Here is a 22,722-nt window from a genome sequence, read left to right on the forward strand (position 1 = left end):
AGCGGAAACCCGTGGCAGCCACTCAGATGGGCGAATACGAGCTCCTCCCCGTCCTTGGCACAGATGATTCCACATTCAACGGCTTCCAATGACGCTCGGGACAGAATGCGGGGTTCCGTATATTATGAAAAGCCAAGATGATCGTCGACAAGTAGCTTTATCAAAACCCCTGCTTGTGTTGCATTTGTACCTCCAAGCCCTTGTTTGCTGCCTCTCACAACTCATGCCGGGCACCTTTAGCAGCTTGGCAATTGTCATTCTACCATGCTTCGATAGGAAGGAGCCACGGGAGCACGATCTGAGGGATGGAGTTGTGTTGCGGTTCTTGCGGAAAAGGTCGACGATGATCCACTGCGCTCGAGTGATAAAGAGCAGGATTCTCCCTGCTCATACAGCAGATATGTATTCACTCGTCAGACCGGAATCTCGACATCCGAAATGCTGCTCAACAGGCTTCTCGCTCTACTTGCTCTTCGTTCGATCGCCGTGCTTGCTTGCGGGCGAGAACACCTCCGTTCTCAGGTGTTTGACCCGCATGTTGCTCTTTCAAAGAGGCAGGAGACGGTGTTTCCTCCCGTCCTAGACCAGAATGAAGCCATCTTGCTCAATTCATTTGACAACACCACCATTGAGAGCTGGAGCTACTATTATACTCATGGTCTCCATGTGGCAGGTACCAATCAATCAATGGCCCAATGGACGGCCGATCGCTGGAATGAGTACGGCTTCACGGCGGGCTTGGTATCATACTGTACGTCCTCGGGCTCTTTTGCGAGAAAGCAAGACTGAGTGAAAGTAGACGTCTACCTGAACTACCCGGTGTCACATTCATTGACCGTATCCTTCGCCAACGGTTCGACTTTCTCACCATTACTCGAGGAGGAGGTATTGGCAGAGGACGAGACGACGTCTTATCCCAACAGAGTGCCTACTTTCCATGGCTACTCCTTCACTGGCGACGCTGAGGCCGAGTACGTCTACGTCGGACGCGGCCAAAAAGTTGACTTTGAACGCCTAAAGGCATTGGGCGTGCAGCTCGAAGGTAAAATTGCACTCGCGCGCTATGGCGGTCCATTCCGCGGGCTCAAGGTGAAGAACGCGCAGGATAATGGCATGATCGGGTGCATTATCGTAAGTTACATGTCCCCTTGACCCTTTGCAGCGAATGGAAAACTACCCCTCGGCTGGATTATTGCAATGCCATTCGACATGACAAAGCGAGGAATTGACACGTTTACAGTTCACAGACACCGCAGATGATGGGAACATTACGGAGGCGAATGGCTATGCAGCATATCCAGATGGACCGGCGAGAAACCCTACCTCAGTACAACGTGGCAGTGTCGAATTTCTCTCCACGTACCCTGGTGATCCCGAAACACCAGGCTACCCGTCGAAATTTGACTCGCCAAGGTCGGACAGGTCTGTAGTGACACCTCAGATACCGTCTCTGCCGATCTCGTGGAAAGATGCACAGCCTCTCATCCAAGCTCTCGACGGACACGGTCCAGACGGCCAGACAATCAACCGCACCAACTGGATCGGCAAGCTCAATGCGACCTATTCGAGCGGACCGGCTCCAGGGACCACTATTTCCATGTCCAACGTCATGCGCGACGAGATCACCTGGATCTGGGACAGTATCGGAATTATCAACGGCACTAATGAGGACGAGGTCATCATCCTCGGAAACCACCGTGATGCCTGGATCGTGGGCGGTGCGTCCGACCCCAACTCCGGCTCTGCCGTCTTGATAGAGATGGCCAAAGCGTTCGGGGCGCTCTTGAAGACCGGCTGGAAACCCAAGCGCACGATCGTCTTTGCCTCCTGGGACGCAGAGGAGTACGGCCTGCTCGGGTCGACCGAATGGGTCGAGGAGTACATCCCCTGGCTCAAGGACTCGGCGGTGGCGTATCTCAACCTCGACGGCGCCACTTCTGGTCCCAACCCAGACTTGTCCGCCACTCCCGAACTACACAAGATCGCGACCGAGACCATGAAGAAGGTCGTCTACCCCTATCACGGCTTCAACAACCTGACGTACTACGACGTCTGGTACGGCTTGAGCGAAGGCGAAGTGGGCGTGCTCGGTTCCGGTAGCGATTATACGGCGTTCGTGCACAATGGCATTGCTTCGCTGGATACGGGATGCGGCGGCGGGCCCAACGATCCCATCTACCATTACCACTCCAACTACGACAGCTTCCACTGGATGACCACGTTTGGTGATCCGGAATTCCTCACGCACAAGGCTGTCGGGCAACACCTGTCCCTGCTGGTCTACCATCTCGCCAACGAGGACATCATCCCATTCGACGTCGAGAACTACGGCGTGCAAATGACTCTGTACCTGGACGAACTGGCCGATCTCGTCGAGTCGGAGAACGCCACTTCCAGTGTTGACCTCTCGCCGCTCGAAGCCGCCATCTCAGCCTTCAACGCGTCAGCTCAGGCATTCACCTCTTTCGTCCAGACCGCCTCCACCGACGCCGATGTCAAGCTGGCAAACGCCAAGTTGAGGGACTTTAGCCGCGGGTTCGTCTCCCAGGGCGGCTTGCCCACCAGGGAGTTCTACAAGCATGTCGTCTTCGCGCCGGGTCTGGACACGGGCTATGCCCCGGTCGAATGGCCCGGGGTTACAGAGGCTGTTGACGGCGGTAACCTGACACTGGCGCAGCAGTGGGTCGAGAAGTCGGCGAGGGCTGTGGAGGTGGCGGCGAATATCCTGGCGCCGTGATTTGGTAGTCGTCTGGAGACGGGACTGGAGTTTGCAGTGGCGCAAAATATTCTAGGGACTTTGCATGCTCACAAGACTCACGAAGAGCTGGGGCCAAGTTCGACCGACCATGGAAACTCGTTGGCATGAGTGTATGTATACTGTGCAGGTGCAGGGCATGTACAGACAGACTCCATCGAAGATGTCTCAGTGGAGTTACTAAACTATGTGACAAGGCAGCAGATGCAGGTGACTTTAGTTCACATATCATATCAATCAATCAGTAATGAATATCTCATCAGATTATCGGGCGTGTTGACAAGGACGAGTGAATGTATACATTACAGTGTTCAACCCACCCTCCCTGGCGCAACAGAAGGATGTTGGTGTGATGGTGCCAGCACTAAAGATGAGTTGTAGATCATATCATGTTAGCCTGGAAATTCAGTCATAGTTCAATATACCCAGCAGCTATGCTAGCAAGCTACGTTGGGGTAGACTCTGCGGAACCATTAATCCGTCTTCGCAACTAGCTTCGTCGCCGGTTATGTTTAGATGGTGCAACTCCTGTAGAGAGGTAGTATGTTACACGTATCTATATAGTTCGAGCTTGGTATATGTGTCTCGATGATGAGTGAGGCCTTTCACTTTGATTACTGGCGCCTTCCAAAGAACTGGGTGACTGGCCGGTATCAAAACTGGCCGAGGTCGATACCTTTGAGCTGAGCAGTCTGGGTACGGACGAGTATAATACCAGTAGACGGATACGCCACAGTGTCTCTGAAGGCAACAGGCCGACATATCCCCCCTCCCGCCATTCATGACCGGGTCACGCCCAACAAGGCGGTCGGAATGGGGTAGCCACGCTTTACCCAAAGAGGTTTCTGCACTAGTCCCAAGACGGAAATCTTGGCAACACTTGGCACTGATTATTGTTCTTTGATTGGTCCGGGGATCCCATGTGGCATGGAGTGACTGCTCTGCAAGACACAGTTCGCATGGCGCAAACAACACGGTCCGGTTAGAACGACTGCAAATGAAGCGATGAAGTGGCCACAGACGAGGCCAGAACCTCTTAGTAATGACAGCCAGCCTGTCGATCTCTTGCGATCTTGTGGAGCCCCAGAACTTCCTGGTGCTCGTTCCTGAGATGAATCTGCTAATCAAGCGAAAGCCGTAAGCTCCTCGCGCGTCCCCTCGAATATGTTTTAATAGTCGTGCCGTCTCTCCAGAGCTCTGCCGTCCTGTATCACTCTTTGCCGGACCTGGTGACTTGAAAAAAAGGCTCTGAGACATGGACAGTCCACCCGAGTTCGACTCGCACGCGTTTGTTTTTCTCGTGGATTTCAGCTCTCTCCGTCCATCGTCTCACTTTGAACGAAAGTCGGCGATCAATAGCCATGCTGCCAGGAGAATGCACTTGAAGCGGAGAGAGTCGACAAAAGATCGACTTCGCATCAGTGGCATGTCGATCTGGACTTGGCAAGGCACGCTGTCGAGTGGACGAATCTTGACAACGGACGAACCTTCTTCTCTTGATGTGGCGTGCAAGAACCAAGTGAGTTACGCGTTGAATAGACCCAGCTTCTTACTATCTGCCTGGTGTATGATGATCCTTTACCATGTTCTGGTACCTCGAGAGTTACCCTGACGCAAGTCTCACTCCCCGCAGGAACGCAGCAGAAAGCTACCGCCACTCAGCCTTAGGGGTTGTCGACATGATCTAGAACTGGCTAGACAATGCTGTCTCAACAGCCTCGCCTGTCGCCGATCTCGAAGACGGGTCCACCGTGATGCATATACCCCAGACCAATCGACTCATGATCGTTGCCGTGAAGGCTTGGAGGAATCCAACGAAGATAACAGTCGTGGCATGAAATCAGAGCCGCTGTCTCCAGATTCAGAAGGCGCAATCCAAAGCCCAAAGGCAGCAGCGAAGTCGGTAGCTGTCGTCGATCCAGGAGAAGGGACTTGTTTCGCCTTGCAGTCTTTCATCTGCACAAGCGCCGAGCGCGAGCTTTTCCATTGTCGTAAGCATTCCACCCTCCCACATACCCACTAGGGGCAAGTCATAACATACTCCGCACATTCAGTTTACAATACGACGACAAAATTGGGCCATACTTGTGTCCCGATAGCCACTCTATGCTACTTACGACAAGTGGCGCATCAATTCGTGCATGACGAGGCCGTTATGGAGCTGACCCGGTCATTCTCCAGTTATGTTTGGTCGACTTTCTTGGGGGGGGATGTCCACTATGAGAGACGGGCGTTGACGCATAAGATCAAGGGCATGGCGCTCGTCATCGAGCAACTGGGGCAGCCGCAATCCTCGGCCTTGGAGAGTTCCATTCAAGCCGCTTTGATCTTGTCAGCAATAGAGGTGAGTAACCCCTTTCCCGCAAGTGGGGCGTACTCTAAAATATATATATGCCTTACAGGCCTGTGCAGGGAATATCGAGGGTTTCAGAATTCATATCTCGGCAGCTAGGCAGATGGTCAAAATTTGTGGCGGCCTGGACAATCTCAGCCCGCTTCTGATAGGACAAATATGCTCGTAAGGGGCTCTTCTCTCCTGCAGTTCGATCATCGCATCTTGCTGACACGGTTATCCTTTCCTGATGGAAGATTCGAGCCAGGTATTCACCGGGCGATTGGTACTGAGACATTTCCTTGTACGGACCGCCACTTCGGCACCTTCCTTCTCAATTGCCGGCGAGACGTCGCTACAAAACATCCCGCATTCAACAGAATATCGCCAATTGCCAGACAACCTATTGAAGAGGTGCAGGAGTTTTGTGATCCTCTCGATCTGCCCCCAAGTCTCTACTTCTCAGCATGCATTACGGAGTTTCTGTCAGTTACGAAAGAGTTTCGAGAGCTTAGTATTGCGAGGAGTCAGTTCTTGGCCGATCCATCAACCGAGTCGCGGTCCGCATACGCTTCAGCAAGGTGTCGATCAGTATCGGACGCTTTTAGCTCGGCACTCCAGTGGATCCTCAGCCCAGACTACACTCCAACAGAATCAGACCGTACCAAGCAAAAGTCGACATCTGCGGCTGTGAAACAGCAGAATGCAATGGGATTAGTTTGTTTGTTCTACATCCACGCCACACTTTGGAGGTATAGGCATGAGCCAGTAGAGACAGATGGATATATGAAGAGCGTGGTGGAGAAGGTGCAACGCAATGGTTTGGAGTTGAGTAAAAGTCTGGATGCATTGTCTTCACTGCTTGTTTGGATTTGTGTGAGCGACGAGAACTTGAAGATTGAGGACAAGCAAGTTGGCTGGAGAGGACTGACGAGGCTGGTCTCCCGCTTAAGTCGTGTTGCGTTGGGGTTGAGCAGACGCAACCGAAGGAATCTGGAGCTGGCGTTATTTGAAGGCCTGCGAGGGAGGACGCAGCCATCTATGATTGAGGAAGTTGAATGTGTCGAGAGTCCTGAGCCGACAACTGATGATTGCATTTGTCCCGATTTCGAGGGTATCTGGAAGCAACTCATTGAGTAGCATTATCACTGCCACATATCTCAAAGATAGGTGGGCAGGAAAGGGCACAGCCACAAGCATCCAGAACGGACGAGGCTCTCGCCATTGAGTCCATCAGCAGCGTGGAACTCATACCACATATTTTGCCTACTTTACCAGGTGCGATATTGCCCGTGCCATGAACCGCACGGCAGGTATCCTTATCTGCTCTGCCGAGATTGGCGACATGTTCGGCCAAATCATGACTACTGTTGGCCTTCACCAGAGTGACTTGAGCGCTAGAGAGTAGTGAGTATGTATACCCTCCGCCTACGACGAAGACAAGCATGATTGGATGTGCCTACTTGACGCCTGGACCGACCCCTCCGCTAAGGACGAGGTATTTCTCTAGGCACCCGCTACCGAAGGAAGGCAAAACTATCCTTATGGACTAACCCATTCCTGTGAAAAGGAGGCGTTCTCGTCCCGCGGGCTTGCAGGATAACGATAGCATGCTGCTCTGTGGACCGACCTATGAGACATGCCCTCCCCAACTTTGGCCTTGTTTGAACAAGCAGAAGACATTGGACGGGGCCGACATATCCGTGGTCTGATATTGGCTTCCTTTGCAGACCAAGAGTCTTCAACCACTCTTGGCCATCATCGCTAAAAGCCACCTCGCTTCATGATTGATAATACCGCCACTTCAGCGATCTCCTCGTCGGGATTGGGCGCTCTTGGACTGCCCAAGGGCGTGTCTCGCTAGTTATTGAACAAGCCTCTCCTTGGACAGTTTGGGAAATGCTTATTAAGGCCTTGGGATGTCAAGGCACCACACCAGTGCTGTACAGGCACAATCTGGCTTCGGAGGCGTGAACTGGCGCAAAAGCTGACCTCTTAATGATTCAGCAAGCGGACTGGCACTTCAACACGCGCTCGTCGTGCTCGGTTTGGTCACTAAGGAGGTTCCGACGGAAAGTTCCCCCAGTAGCAGCCAATGCGGGATGGTTCTCGGACTGCAGCCCTACATCAACGTCTCGGGCACCTGGTGCCAAGGTGTCTAGAGCATCTCGGCTGGGGCTGGAGAAGCTTCAAGCAATCAGCAGCAGAGCGACAACACCTAACCCTGCCGTTGTGCGGAAACCTATTTGGTCGACACGGCCTCTCAATCGCCCTTGTAAAACCGCGACACACAAAAGGGGAGGGGGAGAGAGAGAGACAGACCAACGTCTTCTCCAGCCCACCTTCTACCCTGGCCATGCGAGACATCATGGTGATTGTCTTCCTCCTGCCTAGAAGGATATGTCGCTGCATCAATAGGTTGAGCGCCTAGGATTATACCAGATATTCGTGACAAGGGGTTAAACCTCTGAGTTTGTGGAATCCAACAACTCCATGGAGCCCATCGAACTATGCTTTGTCGAGGGCCGTCCCAGCAATCCAACCCAACGGGCCAAAGAACTGGTCAACTCGGCTATCCGCGCGCACAATGCCAAAGTCACTCACGCGAAACGCAGCAAGAATGTCGCGGCACTTGTCGCCGGGCGCCAGTCAGCCTCGATTGAGCCGCTGGTCACTCGCTTTCGCGTAGTGCCGTCAGCGCGTGAGCGAGACCGCCAGCGAGCCGACGAGGAAGAGGTCTCGAAGCGGGCGCAAGATATTGCTCGCGCAGAACAGATGGGCCACTTTAAAGGCAAGCAGTGGTTATACGCCATGCTGCACCGCCAATGGATGGATGCCATATGGACTCCCTTTTCGGGAAATGTTCCAAAGCACATTGCAATATGTACGCAAGCCTTGTTCTCTCAGTATCGCTGAATCCATAGCTACGGTTCCCTCGGAGCTGACGCGCTTTCATCCAGACCAGCAAATGATTGTACCAAACATCCAACTCGCTTTTGAAGTCTTCCACGTGCGCAACACTCACAACTACGAGTTTCTTCTCTGGATGACGCGACCCACGACGTCGGGCTATCATGCTGGGGCTGCTGGGTTGCAGCTCCTGTACGACCAACAAGTGTCGCCTGGCTGTGGACAGACCCGCCAATGTCTCTCCCACAAGGTGCAAGCGTCTGTGATCTTGAGAGAGACCTTGTCCCGGTCAATAACCAGAGTGCCTGACGACGAGTTGCTCGTCATCTTGTCCTTGGCCACGGTAGAGGTAAGACTGAACTTCATCCTAGCATCGTTACGCTGTCCACATCTAACATTGAAAGTAGAGGACAGTGGACTTGTCGGTACACCAGTATCATCTCGAGACACTGTCAAAGATTGTCAAGGCTCAGGGTGGTATACATCTGGTAGCTGATCACCCTCAGTGCACGATTCTCCAGTAAGCACCCTATTTCTCAATTTCGTAGATTCGAAGAAAGGCAGGGGACAACATTGGTGAAGATAGCTGAATCCTTGCTAACACCTGACATCTCTTATGGTAGGTTCGACGCATGGTGGAGCCTGTCAACAGGACTCCGATACTTTTCTTCCCCGCTGTCTCTCCCTCAGCCTGAAGCCGAGCCGGAAAGGCTATCGAGTCGCTTTCGGGACCAGATCCACGAGGTTCCCCTGGGCTTCCACCGCTTTATTCTCGACGGAAAATGGTCCGCCAGCACCGTCGAGATCCTGATCCGTCTCGCGTATGTCTACCAACGAGGAGGGAAAGTGGAAAGAAACGAGGCGGGACGGATAATTGGCCTTCCCAATACGGCCCAGCCAGTATGGCGAACTTTTCAAGAGGCGTGTCCAGCGTTGGACGCTCCGGGGGCAGACCTGGAGAAGCTCCTGGCACTGGCCTTGGTCTTGTATTGTGGTATCGGCTTCGACTCGGCGCCCGTGTCGAGCAATGGCGGCCTCGCGTCCAGAGGGGCTCTAACTAAACTTCTCACTTTGGATGAGTCGTCGTCATCATCATCATCATCATCATTATCGTCCTTGCCAACGCGCTCGCCCTCGCCCCCGCCACAACAATCATCACCAACAACCAAGTCGCCGGACGAGGAGCCCTTCCTCTTTTGGATATGGATGGTTGCAATCTGCGCGTGGCACAATGCGTCAAATAGCGGATTCCTGCCGCCGGGCATCGACCTGCTGCAGAGGTTGCGCCGGAAATTTGTCAATGTCGGCGATTGGAAGACGGCCCAGGATCTCTTGGAGCCGTTTTTCTGGAATGACAAGCTTAGCGAGTTGTGCAGGCCCAGGTTTGATGGAGAGCCGTTAGCGTCTTGATATACTACATACAGCCACGTCCAATTTAATACTTGGGTAGTAATCAAACTGTGATGTTTGGTACATACTAAGGCATTATGGGTAGTCGAGGAAATTCTATGAGCAGAAACCCACTGCAAGCACATCGGACTCCTTGTGCCCCTGTAAAAGGTCTTACCATCTAATAGCACATGCATGGCGTTGGGAGCTTCAACCCCCCAAGAATTGTGGTCGTGGCGAACGAGAGGTGATTCAGAACTCATATACCACATATCTTTGGTTACTACTACAATAAAAAGTTCATCCCCTTATCAACTGCTCCATAAAAGCCCGAGGTCTGAACATGGAAACGCCTGATCTATATCCCGTCAAGAAATGCTGACATCACTACCCATATCGATTTTCCACCCAGCATTCAGCAGCGAGCGAGACGACTGTCCATTCCCGACCTCCATGACAGTCTCAATTCAGACCAGATCATGTCAGGTCGATTTCCGACTTGACAGAACTGACGTGAAAGCCCACGATCCACGAGTACGGCAGGACCTTGAGGACCAGGTTGCGGAAGTAGTAGGCCCAGGAGCTCTTCGGGATGAACATGTCGGCCATGCGCTTTGAGCGGGCCTGGAGGCGCTCGATGGCCGGACGGAGCTTGGCCTCGTGGTTGCGCAGCGCTTCGAGCACGTCGTCGGGGGTCTTTTGGAGTTCTTTCCCCAGGATCTCGGCCGACACGAGGGCCATGCCCGCGCCCTGCCCGGACAGGAGCGTCAGGCAGTGCGCGGCGTCGCCGAGCAGGAGGACCCGCCCCTCCGACCACCGCGGCAGCGTGACCAGCGTGAGGCTGTCGAGCGTGACCAGCGCGTCGGCCTGCTCGGCCTGCTCGACCGCGTCGCGCACCTGCGGCACGCTCTGCGCCGTGACCTGGCGGAGGATGTCGAATTTGGCCTCCTTGGACGTCCCTGTCGTCGACAGATCTCGCTCCTCGCGCCAGATGTTCATGCACGTCAGGCCCTTTTCGCGCAGCGAGAACAGCATGTCCAGCTGGCCGGGCCGGTTGAACGAGTAACAGTCGTGGTCCTGCTGGGACTCGGTCTGTCGGTTGCTGAAGTTGTACGCCGCGTAGTAGTAGCCCAGGTGCTCGAGGAAGTCGTCCTCGCGGCCTTTCCAGAGGGTGCGCCGGATCTGGGACCGGAACCCGTCGGCCCCGATCAGCAGGTCGGCCTCGATCGTGTCGCCGCCCGCGAGGACCACGCGCACCTTGTCGCCTTGGTCGGCGAACTCGCGCACCGTCTCGCGGAACCGGATCGACGCGCTGGAAGGGAGGTGTTTCGCCAGGAGGCGCGCCAACTCGTCGCGTCGCACGGGGAGCGCTTCCAACCCCCCGCCGTGCACGTCGACGTACCTGATCCGGCATAGTTCCCTGCCGTAGCCGTCGCTGATGATGTTGTACTCGAAGTGCTGTGACACGGACTGCAGCTCGGCCAGGAGGTCCATGTGTTGGACCGTCTCGTGCCCGAGCCCCGAGATGGTCATCGAGTACCCGCTGGCGCGGAGGGCGTCGTCTCGCTCAACCACGACGGACGTCCAGCCCGCCTTGTCGAGCCACCATGCGGCGGACAGGCCGGCGATGCCAGCGCCCACGATCACCGCGATTGGTTTGGTCATGCTGCGGCGGGCTTGTCGTAAAAGTATCCACGATCAGAGAGAGCGAGTCTTGTCTCTAGAGAATCAATCGATCAGAGTGTGCTCGGCAGGAAATGTCCGACACATAACATACATATGGACCAGGTATATAGGTCAGATCAGATCAGATTAGATACTGCAGCAACATAACATGACATGGCTGCAATAGCTCCATGGGCTGCCTCCAAATGCGAATACGAGCTCTGGCAGCGCAAGTGGCAGTGGAGTGATTGACATCCCGATATCGGACTCCAAGACCGTCGACACATGTGCGTCCAAGGCTTGTCTTGTCTTGTCCTGTCGCCTCGTCTCGCTACCCTACCTATCTACCGAGTACCTGTGCTGGTACTGGTACCAAGTGGCTTGGAGTGGTGAAATATGCACCCGCCACGCGTTTCATGGGCAGATTCGCGAGCTTCGGTTGGGTGGAAAATTGGGGTTTGGGGGGTTCAAGCTTCTCTTGGAACGAGCGACGCGCAGCTCCCAAGCGAACGCCACAGAGATAATGAATGGCTGGCCTGAAGCCTGAGAATGAGGACCTTGACAGGCAGACAGGGATTGGGGTCTCGGGTTGCCCCCATTTCTCGCTTGGTGAAATGTCCTTAAAGGAGGAGTATGTGTCCCTGTGTGCTGTGGGCAAGGGACCGAGTGCGTGCTGGGTATTATCCAGAGGACATCAAGAATTCTCGTAGTACTCGGTATCGAGAACCAATCACTGCTGTATGTCAGGTCAACGGGTGTTATTCAAGTCGAGACAACGCCACTGCCCTCGCGTGGATGACGAGTATATCAGTCCTTCTGTGAGGTCCCTGGATACGGGCCGTATCTTGTGCATACTGTACTAGGTACATAGTACATACCTACCTGCATACCTATCCAGACACCTAGATAGCGTGTACCAGACGATATGGAACCCATCTCTGTCACGCCGTGTGGAGTCTTGTCACTCCACGAGACAATCTAATTTCTCCCATCAATCAATGAACAATGCTGCTCAGAACATCACACAGTGCATTCAGAAGACGAGGGAGGATATGGATGCCGAGTTGGGACGTCAGCATAAACCCAGTATTTCGCCGCTCTAGGTTGTCGTCGCGCGGTTGATTTCCCAACGAAAGGACGGCTTGCCGATGAAGAAGATGGCGAGATTGCTTCGACGAACAAGGCCAAACGTCAAGAAAAACTTGCGAAAGCTTAGAACGGGAATCTTGGAAGCCACAATGGGAGTCGTGCAAGGGCCACAGGAATTGACACCTGGGTTGCGAGAAACGATCTTGTCCACGCGGCTGTGGGAAATTTGGAATGGACTCCTGGTGGCCCCAATGACGCCGGCTTAGATGAACGCTCTGTCGAAGAAGTCTGCTGAACAATGGCTTGCCCTTATTGCAGAGGAGATACCAGAAAAGGTGAAGAAGATCCTTGGAAGCTTACATCCTCCCACAAATGACGAACTCGAACGTCTACCTCCGGTCAATTTGACGAATGCCGGGGTGTACGCAAGGCTGGTCACCTCTCGATACCCGGTCCCAGTAGCCAGTAACCGATATTTGTACGTGGGTTCAGCCAGCAAGTACGGCACTGGACTGCAGGGCAGAGTCAACCACCACGTCAGAAAGGGGCCGGAAAGACTGGTTCGGGACATGAGAAGCAGGGACCTCCTAGCGCCCGGCCGTTTCGTCACCTTGATGACCATGAAGATGGACAGCGCCGAAGAAGAACACGTCTTCGACGTGCGCAGGACGGTGACGTTGGCAGAGGCAATCTTGACGATATGGTTAGGCGCACTCCCGTCCCCCGGTCACCATCTCCCAGGGCTGTGTCCATGGGGTCGGCAAACTCTCAAGTACAGAGCATGGTCATCTCACAATCCCTTGGAAGTAGACATCATGCGGCCAAACAATGAGATGATCGAGGTTTCATCCGTTGCATAGATGATGCGGGTCTGTATGTTCTCGATAAAGCTTCTGCGTTCTGTGATAGCCCAGACGGAGGGGAAGGAACGAAGCTGACCTGCGAGAATACCCTGACTACCCTGCAATGCTCCCCGCGGGAGTCCCGAATGGACAATGGCATAAGCGAAGAAACTGTTTCTTGGGGGACCGAGGGATATCAACACTTTCCTTTTTGGGTATCGATGTGCTGTCGGATCTAGATTCTAGGTTGGACCTGAATGATCGACGCAGAGACGGTAGCAGGATTAGTCCCAGTAAGATCGCTCTGGACCTCGTATAGTGAAACTAGCTCATGAAGGGAGAACCAAAGATACCTTTACCTACAACGAGAAGACCACAATAAAAGCAGCGTCTCTGGGGGAACAGATTAGAATTGGTGCTTGATCCACCGCTTCGTTGGTACATAGAGGAGGCTTCTCCATCGCTGCTTTCAGGACACCTGCATCTTGGGCCTATCCTCTCGTTCGCGATTTTGGTCGACATGCTTGTCTGCTGTGACAAAGCAGATGACGGGCCTCCTCTCTATTGTCACCCTCGAGACACCCTGCCGTCACCTAGCAAATCCGCCCGCGCCCATGGCTCTTTGCTTCCCTGTTCGCGCACCCCCTGGTGACGGCCGAGCTTGCCCACGCCAATATGCCCATCACGGGAACAACCTCGGAGCAAGGGTAATCTTGGCTTTGAAGCTCACATCATTCAGCTCTTTGAGGGCCTGGATCACATCTCCCATGGACTTGAATCTATCATGCCGACAGTCGTCAATCAGTCGGCTCCTTGGAAGACCTGCTAGGTCAGGAACTTGGCCCTGGAAGCTGCCACCAATCGATGACAATTGTGGCGTTTTTGTCGAATCTAGGCCGTGCTGCATGCATGAAGGGTGAGGTTGAGAAGAGAGAAAGGGGGGGGGGGGGGGGAGGGAAGGACATGCCGCTGCTTTTGGAGGTTTCTTTCGAGCATGCCAAGAACGGACTCCCTTCATACCGCTGGTATTACCCCTAATAGTAATGCCTAAGCAGCCTGGCAGCAAAGGTATGTTACCTTTGCCTCAGTGAGTTCTGTCGTTGCAGCAAGCAGGCATTGCGCCTTTTATGTTCGCCGACCACTTGACCGATCTCGACAAGCTGAATGTAATCCCATATTCATGATTCAAAGAGATGTCCAGCAATACAAGTCCTGAACGAGCGACTCCTGAGACACCGAAGCTGCGACCACTCTCGATAAATCAGCCCGACCCTGAAACACTGCGCGACATCATCGCCAACGACCACTTTGGTGGCGAAATGCCACCATCCATAGTCGAAGCGTGGGTGATGGCACTACAGCCTGGCAGCCGTGTGCCGTTGCCTCCCAACGTGAAAGGATTCTATGGCGGAGGCCTCAGGGCTTCCATGCCTATTGAAATCGCCCGCGGCTCGTACAAGTTCATCACACACGAGACTGCAGACAAGGAGAAGATCGAGAAGTACTCTAGGCGCATGTTGACCGCTTTATCGATTGTTGATATCAGCGAGGTGTCTCGGAATGAGCCGACTACCGGTGTGCTCACATTGTGGCATATGGCTCTCGCACTTGTGAGACTCCCCGACGCAGCTGGTGAGCTGTTGCAAACGTTCACACAGTACAAAGAGCTTCGGCCCAAATCCTCGCTACCGGACAGCAAATTACCACTGCCAGACCGCCTGAAGGATCGTCTTCTGAACATTGCTGAAGAGCTTGGAAATACGGCTGCCGCGCAGCTCCTCTCGACACAATAGTAGCAATCCAAACACCTGTCAAGGCGTCCCTTGATATTCTAATCTAGACCTGCGAAAGAGGTAGATGGAAGGCGTCGAAATGAGTCCCCAGGGTACCAACCAAGGGATGCCTAATGGACCATGGAAGTCGGGGTCAAAAAGATTTTGTCACGGCAGGCTGCATACTGACCATCGATAAGTATAATGCGACATTAAAAGCGGCGCCACGCTAAGCCTGCGGCCATATCCGAAACGTGGCGGCCGCCTAAACCACAACCAGATTTCCCAGCAACCTTTACAAAAGTTAGAAATGCAACTCAAGTATGGTTTCACAACTTGCTTGGCACGATATCCGGCACATAAGCCATGCTAGAGATTAGGATCACCGCGCCTGTACCGAGCATTTTGCTCAACTCTGTCCCAGGATGATGTCTCCAATGAGCGTCAGCTTTGCCGCAGTTTAGGGAGTGATGAGACCAGGGCGCACTATTGCCCAACTCAGCCTCACCCCACAAGCGCTGCTTCCACGTGAAAGGTTGAGTCAAGACTAGTTTCCACTATGGTCATGTCCATCTTTCTGCACATACCGTTGTCTATGGGACTCGCCGTCGACTGTGTTCGCTGGGTGCAGACCCTTGGGGCAAGTTCACTTCTTGAAGTACCGACAGATTGCTTCACTGACGACAGCAATCACAAAGTGACCTAGCCACGAAGGCGTACGAGGCCTGTCAACCACCAATCTGCCCATCCTACCGATGTGTTGCATCTAGCCTCCGCCCCAAATTGCTCTCATCCCTCTACAATGGCGACCCGAAAACCTTTGTCGCATGACGATTATACTGTTGGGTGGATATGTGCTTTACCTGTCGAGGCCGCGGCAGGCAAGGCTATGCTCGACGATGAGCACCAACCACTGCGCCAGGAGAAACATGACCACAACAAATACACACTGGGACGCGTTGGGTGTCACAATGTCGTCGTCACCTGTCTTCCTGCCGGAGTTCCTGGAACGAATGCGGCTGCCATCGTGGCCACGCAGATGCTCCGAACCTTTACCCAGATCAGATTCTGTTTGATGGTGGGAACCGGAGGTGGTGTTCCTAGTCATGAACACGACATTAGACTGGGCGATGTAGCTGTTGGTCTCAGCGTTGTTCAATATGACTTCGGAAAAACTGTACAAGGTGGAAAATTTCACCACACAGGGCTGTCGAATAGACCGCCCTATTTTCTCCTCGCTGTCGTATCGGAGCTGAGAGCGAAGCACATGTTGGAGGGAACTGATTTATCGGGCCACTTATCCAGGGCCTTTGAAAAGTACACCAAGATGGCGGCGACTTTTGCCTTTCCTGGGCAGGAGCACGATTTTATCTACGAGTCCGATTTTGATCACCCAGAAGGCCTCGCCGACTGCTCGCAATGCGATAAACAGCGGCTGGTACCTCGCTCAACCCGCCCTGTGCAGGAGCCGATCATCCACTATGGTCCCATTGCTTCAGGTAATCAGGTGATGCGGCACGGCGCAACCAGAGAGAAGCTGAGGAAGCAGGAAGGGGTTGTATGTTTCGAAATGGAAGCTGCTGGACTCGTCGATGTTTTCCCATGCCTTGTGGTCAGAGGTATTTGTAACTATTGTGACTCACACAAGAACCAAAAATGGCAACCGTATGCGGCGGTCACAGCGGCTTGCTTTGCTAAGGAGTTTCTGTCAGAAATCGATGCAGTTCATGTCCAAGAGGTGCGCACAGCGGCTGACACCACGGAAACTTTCCACGCCATTAGCAGGACTCAGCCGCAAAATACTTCTTTTCAGACGTCGTCGCCATTGCCGCTCGCAGAGAGTCGGCAAATGCATACTGGGGCCTATCAACTTGATAGTAGCTCAAATTCTGCTCTCGCCGACTTATCCAGACTCAACAATCAAAAGATCAGCAACCACGCGCACGGAATGGCAGGAGACCTATCACACTTAACGCCCAGAAAGAGACAACATCGAGGCAGTCCGGTTATTGTCTAGATGACCTCCCGAGGATTTGGGTAACAGGCGAGCACCTCAAGACTGGAAAGGGACCTCCTGGTCAGGTATAAAGAAGTTCCTTTGTCAAGAATGCCACTTTGTATTAGAACAGTTTTATTGCAGAAAAATGAGATCACAGAGCGGTTACATTGAGATCTCTCTGTATTCGACAATCTGAGCGCATGGTTGATGGCCCCTACGACTTTGTTGTCAGCATAACCACGTCAGCAGCCTCGCAAGTCGCAAGGGGGGACGTAGAGAAGGTTGTTGTGAGCACAGTCGGCCTGCAAAGAAAAGGCACAGAGCTATCATGTGCTCCAAGTATCAGTCCGGTCATGTCAATACCTGGGCGTTCAAATGGATTCCAGACTTCGATGGGACCACCACCGAGAGAAGGCTGAAACCAAAGCTACACAGCGGCTATCAGCGCTGTCAGCGCTTTCGGCGACTTTACCTGCCAAGGCAGAAAGTCAGACACTTTCCCTTTCCAGTCACTTCAGCCTGAAACTCCCAATGTGGAAACTGTTTGGCCATGACTTATCGTAAATCTGTGGCTACCCAACACATGGATCCAATGAGCCATTCCAGAGTCGACAAGCGTGTCTAGCTGACCACTGACCCTGAATCGCGAGGCTGGCTTGCTAGGCAATAGCTCCTCATACCAGATGTTATCAAGGAAACCGTGCAGCCCCCCCTAACATGGGTCTCAGCCAGCCCTGTCCTTCTACAGTAGGTGTTGAGATCCATCACCTTCGGCTTCAGTGCTGTCAAGGTCAAGCGCCTGAACATGAGCTCATCTATAAAGACGAGCCACAAGCGGGTGGGTGACAGCATGGTTGAACAGTTCTGCCATCAACATTGCTCTCCATACATTGACATCGACAATGGCCGGTTTCATCAAAGAGACGCCCGCAGGGCAGTTCCTTCGACTGCTTGGCTTCCAGTCAGGTCTCTTGTACTCTGAAGAGAAACCTGGCTTTGAGCCTACTAGCCTCCCTGTCGTCTGCGAACCGGCACCCTCTCCCACTGATAGTGACCTGGAGAAAACCCTGTCTAAGCTCTCCACCAGCGTCCGCGCAGCTGAGAAGGACGTCACGCTGTCTCCCTCGAACAAAGAGGCAATCATTGTATCCTGGACCGAGAATGATCCCGAGAACCCTCGCAACTGGTCGCAGGGTAAGAAGACGTGGACTCTCGTGGTGGTCAACCTGTACACCTTCTGCGTCTACTGCACGGCCTCCATCATCACGCCCACCGCAGGAGCCATCCAGCAGCGATATGGTGTATCGATTGTGGTAGCAAGTCTAGGACTGTCCCTGTACGTCGTTGGCTGTAAGTCTGCACCTGTTTTCCGTCAACACTATACCTCCCTGATCCTCACTGTCTACAGACGGCCTGGGACCCATGTTTTTCTCTCCCATCAGCGAGATCCCTAGCATCGGACGGAACCCGCCCTATCTGTATTCCTTCGTCGCATTCTTCGTCGTATCCATTGCACTTGCTTTTGTCGACAACTTCCCTGCAATTATTGTCCTTCGATGGCTACAAGGTCTCTTTGGCAGCCCGGCTTTGGCCAGTGGCGCGGCGTCCATCGAAGACATATACGATATCTATAGCGCACCGTATGGCTATGTGTGGTGGATCGCAGCCATGTATTGTGGTCCTGCGGTTGGGCCGTTGATGGCTGGATACGCTGTCCCGCACGATTGGAGATGGCCGGTGAGTTGTCCTGACTCTTACAACACCTTGTGACCCCTTGACACCTATCGAAACAGTACTAAAGAAGAAATTCACAGCTCTACGAAGTCATCATCATGTCGGGAATTATTCTCTTCCTACTACCCTTCCTGCCGGAGACGTACCCTGGCAACATCCTCCTCAACCGAGCAAGACGACTCCGCAAAGTTACAGGAGACGATCGATACCGTGCCGAGAGTGAACTGCACCCCATCCCGTTCCGGGCACTCCTCTGGGAAGCTCTCGTCCGGCCACTGGAGATCACCGTCAAGGACCCTGCGGTACTCTACGCGGCACTCTACGGCGGCCTCGTCTATGCCACGTACTACTCCTTCTTCGAAGCCTTCCCGCTCGTCTACCTAGGCACCTACGACATGTCTCTCGGCCAGCTCGGGCTGATATTCCTCGGCTTGATGACGGGCTGCATCGTCGGTCTGGCCTGCTACTACATCTACCTACGCCGGTGGTTCATCCCGCGGGCTCGAAAATACCACGCCGAAAAGGGCAAGGCCGTTGAACAGGAAGAATGGCTCCGGCCAGGCCTGGCGGGCGTGTGGGGCCCCCCGATCGGTCTGCTGTTGTTTGCCTGGACGGCGCGCGCGGACGTGCACTGGATCGCGCCCACGATCGGCATCAATGTCTGGGCCGCCGGCAGCTTCTGCATGTTTCAGAGCATCATCTGCTACATCGCGCTGGCGTACCCAAAGTACGTCGCCTCGCTGTTCGCCGCCAACGACTTTGCCCGCTCCATGCTGGCCGCGGGCTTCGTGCAGTTTTCCCGCTCAATGTACCTCGATCTCGGCATTGGCAAGGGTGTCACCGTCATTGCGGGTCTGTCGGGCGTCGGCGTCGCGGGTATGTATGGTCTGTATTATTTTGGGGGGTTTCTTAGGGCGAAGAGTAAGTTTACGGGATGAATTGATGCCTAGAGGGTCTTTCTCAGAGGGTGCCACTGGAGCGTTTTGGGGGCAGTTTCGAGGAGATGGGTGGGCTGTGGTCTAGAGATTTTGGGTGGATGGGTGTGTGGCGGGTTGATGGTTCGTGGGACGGACCGAAGTATGGGATTAATGAAAGGATATATTGGTAGATGGATTGATCAATGGACGCATGGAAGGGTGGTTTGGATGAGTGGGCGAGGGTTTAATGTGTCACTACAGCCACAAGGATGGGTTCGAAAGTACTCTGCAAGGTGTCGGCACGAGGCATACTATATAGTGATCAACTTGCCTGCTTTGCTTGTTTCTTTCTGTCCCCGACTCCGTCCTTTTTAGGGAGGAGGGTTAAATGTACCTTTCGTCTCTAAATACCCAAGGGAAACCGACAACTCGACAAATCTTCAGTCACCACTTTCCCTATTCCCCTATTTTTTCCTTTTTCATATTTCACTCGACTCGATCATATGGTATCCCACACACAGTCTCTCCGATGAAGTCAAGTCGAGGCCCTCGAGAATGCTTTGGTCCTGTGCGGGGATACAACGCTGATCAAACGCCGCTGGGGCGGGAATGCCAGTATTCGTACTCGGTACATAGATAGATCCGCTTCCCACCTCCAACCTCCAACTTCCCAATTCTGGCTTTGAATACCTTGCCTTGTCTTGCCTGGCTTGCTTGGGGTTATCAGGACAGTATAGCTTGAGCTCCGCTGTTGGAGTCTCCTCGGAGAGTGCTGCGGGACGAGTGAGTCGTCGGATAGGGATAGAATGTTGAGCAATTTCTTGCGAAAGGCCGCCTGGAGCTGGCTGACAGGGTCCGTGATTGCTTTTTGCAGACAGGCATGGCTCGTTCGTGACTCTTGCAATTTCTTGGTCTCGTTCTTCTTCTTGATTGTGATTGATATGTGGGTTGCCAGATCAGGTCTGCCGAGGTGGCGGAGCATAGTAGCTCGTGATACCCCGTGAGAAATAGCTCTCTCTAGCCCTCTAGTTGGAGGGTAAAGAAAGGAGAGTCGAGTCCTGTTGCGGATCCATGTGGGGACAGGTAATAAATAAATCTTTGGCAATTTTTCTCTCTGGGCTTTTTTTCTTTTGGCTCATAGACATATATGCCTGGAGAATGAACAGAATATACCTCGTTAGTGACCACACCGGCGGGATCTGGCCCAGTCTTATCCCGAATATACTTAACTAGGCCCCCTTGCGACTTTTGAAATGCATCTTCCTCAGGACCTGGTACGACAGCCTCTCGTTCCAGAAGAACCTCTCGCAGATCCTGATCCGCTCCATCCAACTGCGCTTCACCTCCTGCTTCCCCAGGATCCTCGTGCCGAGCGACCAGGTGAGGTCGTTGGTGTGCGAGCTCGCGAGCATCGTCATGCCGACCCACGTCAGCCACTCGGCCTGGTATCTCCGCGGGTAGGAGGTGTCGAGGAAGCAGGGGCTCGAGGGGAGGAGGCCCGCGTGGACCTGGAGATAGGCCATGTTGAGGAAGCGGCCGCGCTCGCTCCAGTCCATCAGCGAGCAGTAGGCTTGCAGGGCCATGAGGACGAATTGGTCGTGCAGTGGCAGGTGCGGGTGCTGGAGCAGTTCCATGCACCGAGTGGCGTTGGTGAGGTTCGCTTCGACAAGTCCCCGGCTCGCGAGTAGGTAGCTCTCTTCACCTCGTGAAACGGCTGCTCTGACGGAGTCCAGCCATGCGGTGATGACAAGGATGATGTCGATCACGGCGGCCACAGGGCGTTCGCTAATGCTAAAGTCCTCGAAGCCCTGAGGGAGTCTTGATATCTTCGCACACAGAGCCGGTGGGAATGGGTGGACTGGACGGCGAAGGTGTTTGGCCGTGTAAGCTTTGCCACCTAGTTGACGGGACACGGCCCGCTGACACTCTGCGTGTGATATGAAGCTGGAGAGAAGATGGTCCTGTAAGCCTGGCTCTTCCTACAATACAATGGGGCCACACCCACCTGTCCGTCACAGTCGCAAGCCAGCCATCAAACGCCATCTGCTTGGGGCCACCTCTGCGGTCGATCGCTTCCCTGATGGCTTGTAAGTGGATCCAGGCACTGTCGTGATTCGACGTCAATTTCTGCACCGTGGTCAGCTCGTCAGGTCGCGTCCTCGAACACTCAAGAGCGCTTTACGTCAAAGGTCGCCAAAAACATCATCGTACATATGACCAAGTCCGACACCTTATCCGCAGTCGACTGCAGGTACTGACGAAGCAGTCGAATGCTGGTATCGTACAGTGCCTTTGCCTGTGGAGAAGGCCCATCGCGTTCCCGGTCCATCAAGTCGAACTGCAGCGTCGAGTTTGCTAGCATGGCGACAAACGAGACGTGGTGGCTGAGGATCAGGGGGATGTAGTGACGCAGAAGGGGCCCGTCCTCTGCCACGCCCTGGATTTGAAGTCGACGGAACGTGGTAGGCGCATAGATGTCGGTGTCTGCGATATCAGGTGAGCATTCTCGTTTGAACCATGTCCGACAGAGAGAATTCTCGACGCACAGTACCTGCAGGCAGCCTTTGCTATCCCTTCAACTCGAATGGGAAAGATGTCAAGCTCCAAGTGCGTGAGCGTCAATAGTCCATGTTGAGCACCTTGCTGGTCCGCGTCACGACCACGTTCAGACTCGTACCAGACTGTCTTGGCCTCGTCCTTGAACAGCACCATTCCAACCTCATGCCTGCTCTCCATTCTCCCAGACTTTTCACAGAGGATGTTCTGGTGGGAAGTGCGCCTGGGCCATTTCAACGTTGGTCGTGTTTGAGACTGATGGCTCCGCCTCCAGGATATGTCTCTACGGCAGTTCGTCAAGTTGATGGATGTGCTATTCACCAAGAGGTTGATATTTTTGAAAAGCTCCTTTGCGACGTGTGATGGCGAAGAAATGTCCGGCGCGGAGCCCCAGGCAAGATATTGTGCCCGCCGTCAATCTGATATAGTCTCTTTCTCACTGAACATCAACAAGACAAATAATAAAAGTAAATCTCCAGTCCATCAAGAGCATAGACAGGTAATATCGTCGAAGATGATTATCTCAGCGCGCCTTGTTTAGTCCTAGCGGTTCTCTCGCCCTCGTATTCTGCACGACGGAAAGTGGCCGGGAATGCACTTGGTGACTCGGTAGGGCAAGTATACGAGCAGAAGTAACATAACCAGCTACTTGGAATGGCATTTCTGGGAGTGAGCGGTCCATCTCGTGGGCTATTGGCCCAAAAGAGCTGGAGGCCACATCATTCGTCATTCGCTCGGTTGCTGGTGCGTCCATCCGGATCC

General features: G+C 53.8%; 9 protein-coding genes across 9 annotated transcripts; 7 read left to right on the top strand and 2 right to left on the bottom strand.

Annotated features, from left to right (window-relative positions):
- Positions 1 to 438: 438 nt before the first annotated feature.
- Positions 439 to 2,737, top strand: AYO21_06004 (hypothetical protein; the record flags this gene model as incomplete). Its single annotated transcript, XM_022655969.1, has 3 exons — positions 439 to 751; positions 800 to 1,131; positions 1,241 to 2,737. The coding sequence occupies 3 exons, from the start codon at positions 439 to 441 to the stop codon at positions 2,735 to 2,737; spliced, it is 2,142 nt and encodes a 713-aa protein (XP_022511681.1).
- Positions 2,738 to 4,910: 2,173 nt separating this feature from the next.
- On the top strand, positions 4,911 to 6,227 carry AYO21_06005 (hypothetical protein; the record flags this gene model as incomplete). Its single annotated transcript, XM_022655970.1, has 3 exons — positions 4,911 to 5,099; positions 5,158 to 5,273; positions 5,345 to 6,227. The coding sequence occupies 3 exons, from the start codon at positions 4,911 to 4,913 to the stop codon at positions 6,225 to 6,227; spliced, it is 1,188 nt and encodes a 395-aa protein (XP_022511682.1).
- Positions 6,228 to 7,580: 1,353 nt separating this feature from the next.
- On the top strand, positions 7,581 to 9,407 carry AYO21_06006 (hypothetical protein; the record flags this gene model as incomplete). The annotated part of the gene is made up of 4 exons (XM_022655971.1): positions 7,581 to 7,971; positions 8,048 to 8,346; positions 8,405 to 8,517; positions 8,621 to 9,407. 4 exons carry the CDS (start codon positions 7,581 to 7,583, stop codon positions 9,405 to 9,407), a joined length of 1,590 nt encoding a protein of 529 aa, XP_022511683.1.
- Positions 9,408 to 9,863: 456 nt separating this feature from the next.
- Positions 9,864 to 11,051, bottom strand: AYO21_06007 (hypothetical protein; the record flags this gene model as incomplete). The annotated part of the gene is made up of 1 exon (XM_022655972.1): positions 9,864 to 11,051. The coding sequence occupies one exon, from the start codon at positions 11,049 to 11,051 to the stop codon at positions 9,864 to 9,866; it is 1,188 nt and encodes a 395-aa protein (XP_022511684.1).
- A 1,355-nt stretch (positions 11,052 to 12,406) lies between these two features.
- Positions 12,407 to 13,000, top strand: AYO21_06008 (hypothetical protein; the record flags this gene model as incomplete). The annotated part of the gene is made up of 1 exon (XM_022655973.1): positions 12,407 to 13,000. One exon carries the CDS (start codon positions 12,407 to 12,409, stop codon positions 12,998 to 13,000), a length of 594 nt encoding a protein of 197 aa, XP_022511685.1.
- A 1,175-nt stretch (positions 13,001 to 14,175) lies between these two features.
- Positions 14,176 to 14,775, top strand: AYO21_06009 (hypothetical protein; the record flags this gene model as incomplete). Its single annotated transcript, XM_022655974.1, has 1 exon — positions 14,176 to 14,775. One exon carries the CDS (start codon positions 14,176 to 14,178, stop codon positions 14,773 to 14,775), a length of 600 nt encoding a protein of 199 aa, XP_022511686.1.
- A 781-nt stretch (positions 14,776 to 15,556) lies between these two features.
- AYO21_06010 (hypothetical protein) lies at positions 15,557 to 16,771 on the top strand (the record flags this gene model as incomplete). The annotated part of the gene is made up of 1 exon (XM_022655975.1): positions 15,557 to 16,771. One exon carries the CDS (start codon positions 15,557 to 15,559, stop codon positions 16,769 to 16,771), a length of 1,215 nt encoding a protein of 404 aa, XP_022511687.1.
- An 884-nt stretch (positions 16,772 to 17,655) lies between these two features.
- On the top strand, positions 17,656 to 19,425 carry AYO21_06011 (hypothetical protein; the record flags this gene model as incomplete). Its single annotated transcript, XM_022655976.1, has 3 exons — positions 17,656 to 18,103; positions 18,162 to 18,490; positions 18,568 to 19,425. The coding sequence occupies 3 exons, from the start codon at positions 17,656 to 17,658 to the stop codon at positions 19,423 to 19,425; spliced, it is 1,635 nt and encodes a 544-aa protein (XP_022511688.1).
- Positions 19,426 to 20,633: 1,208 nt separating this feature from the next.
- Positions 20,634 to 22,140, bottom strand: AYO21_06012 (hypothetical protein; the record flags this gene model as incomplete). The annotated part of the gene is made up of 4 exons (XM_022655977.1): positions 20,634 to 21,348; positions 21,410 to 21,531; positions 21,587 to 21,888; positions 21,951 to 22,140. 4 exons carry the CDS (start codon positions 22,138 to 22,140, stop codon positions 20,634 to 20,636), a joined length of 1,329 nt encoding a protein of 442 aa, XP_022511689.1.
- Between the last annotated feature and the right edge of the window lie 582 nt (positions 22,141 to 22,722).

The sequence above is a fragment of the Fonsecaea monophora genome (assembly GCF_001642475.1).
Source record: "Fonsecaea monophora strain CBS 269.37 chromosome Unknown Scaff40, whole genome shotgun sequence".
Classification (NCBI taxonomy): domain Eukaryota; kingdom Fungi; phylum Ascomycota; class Eurotiomycetes; order Chaetothyriales; family Herpotrichiellaceae; genus Fonsecaea; species Fonsecaea monophora.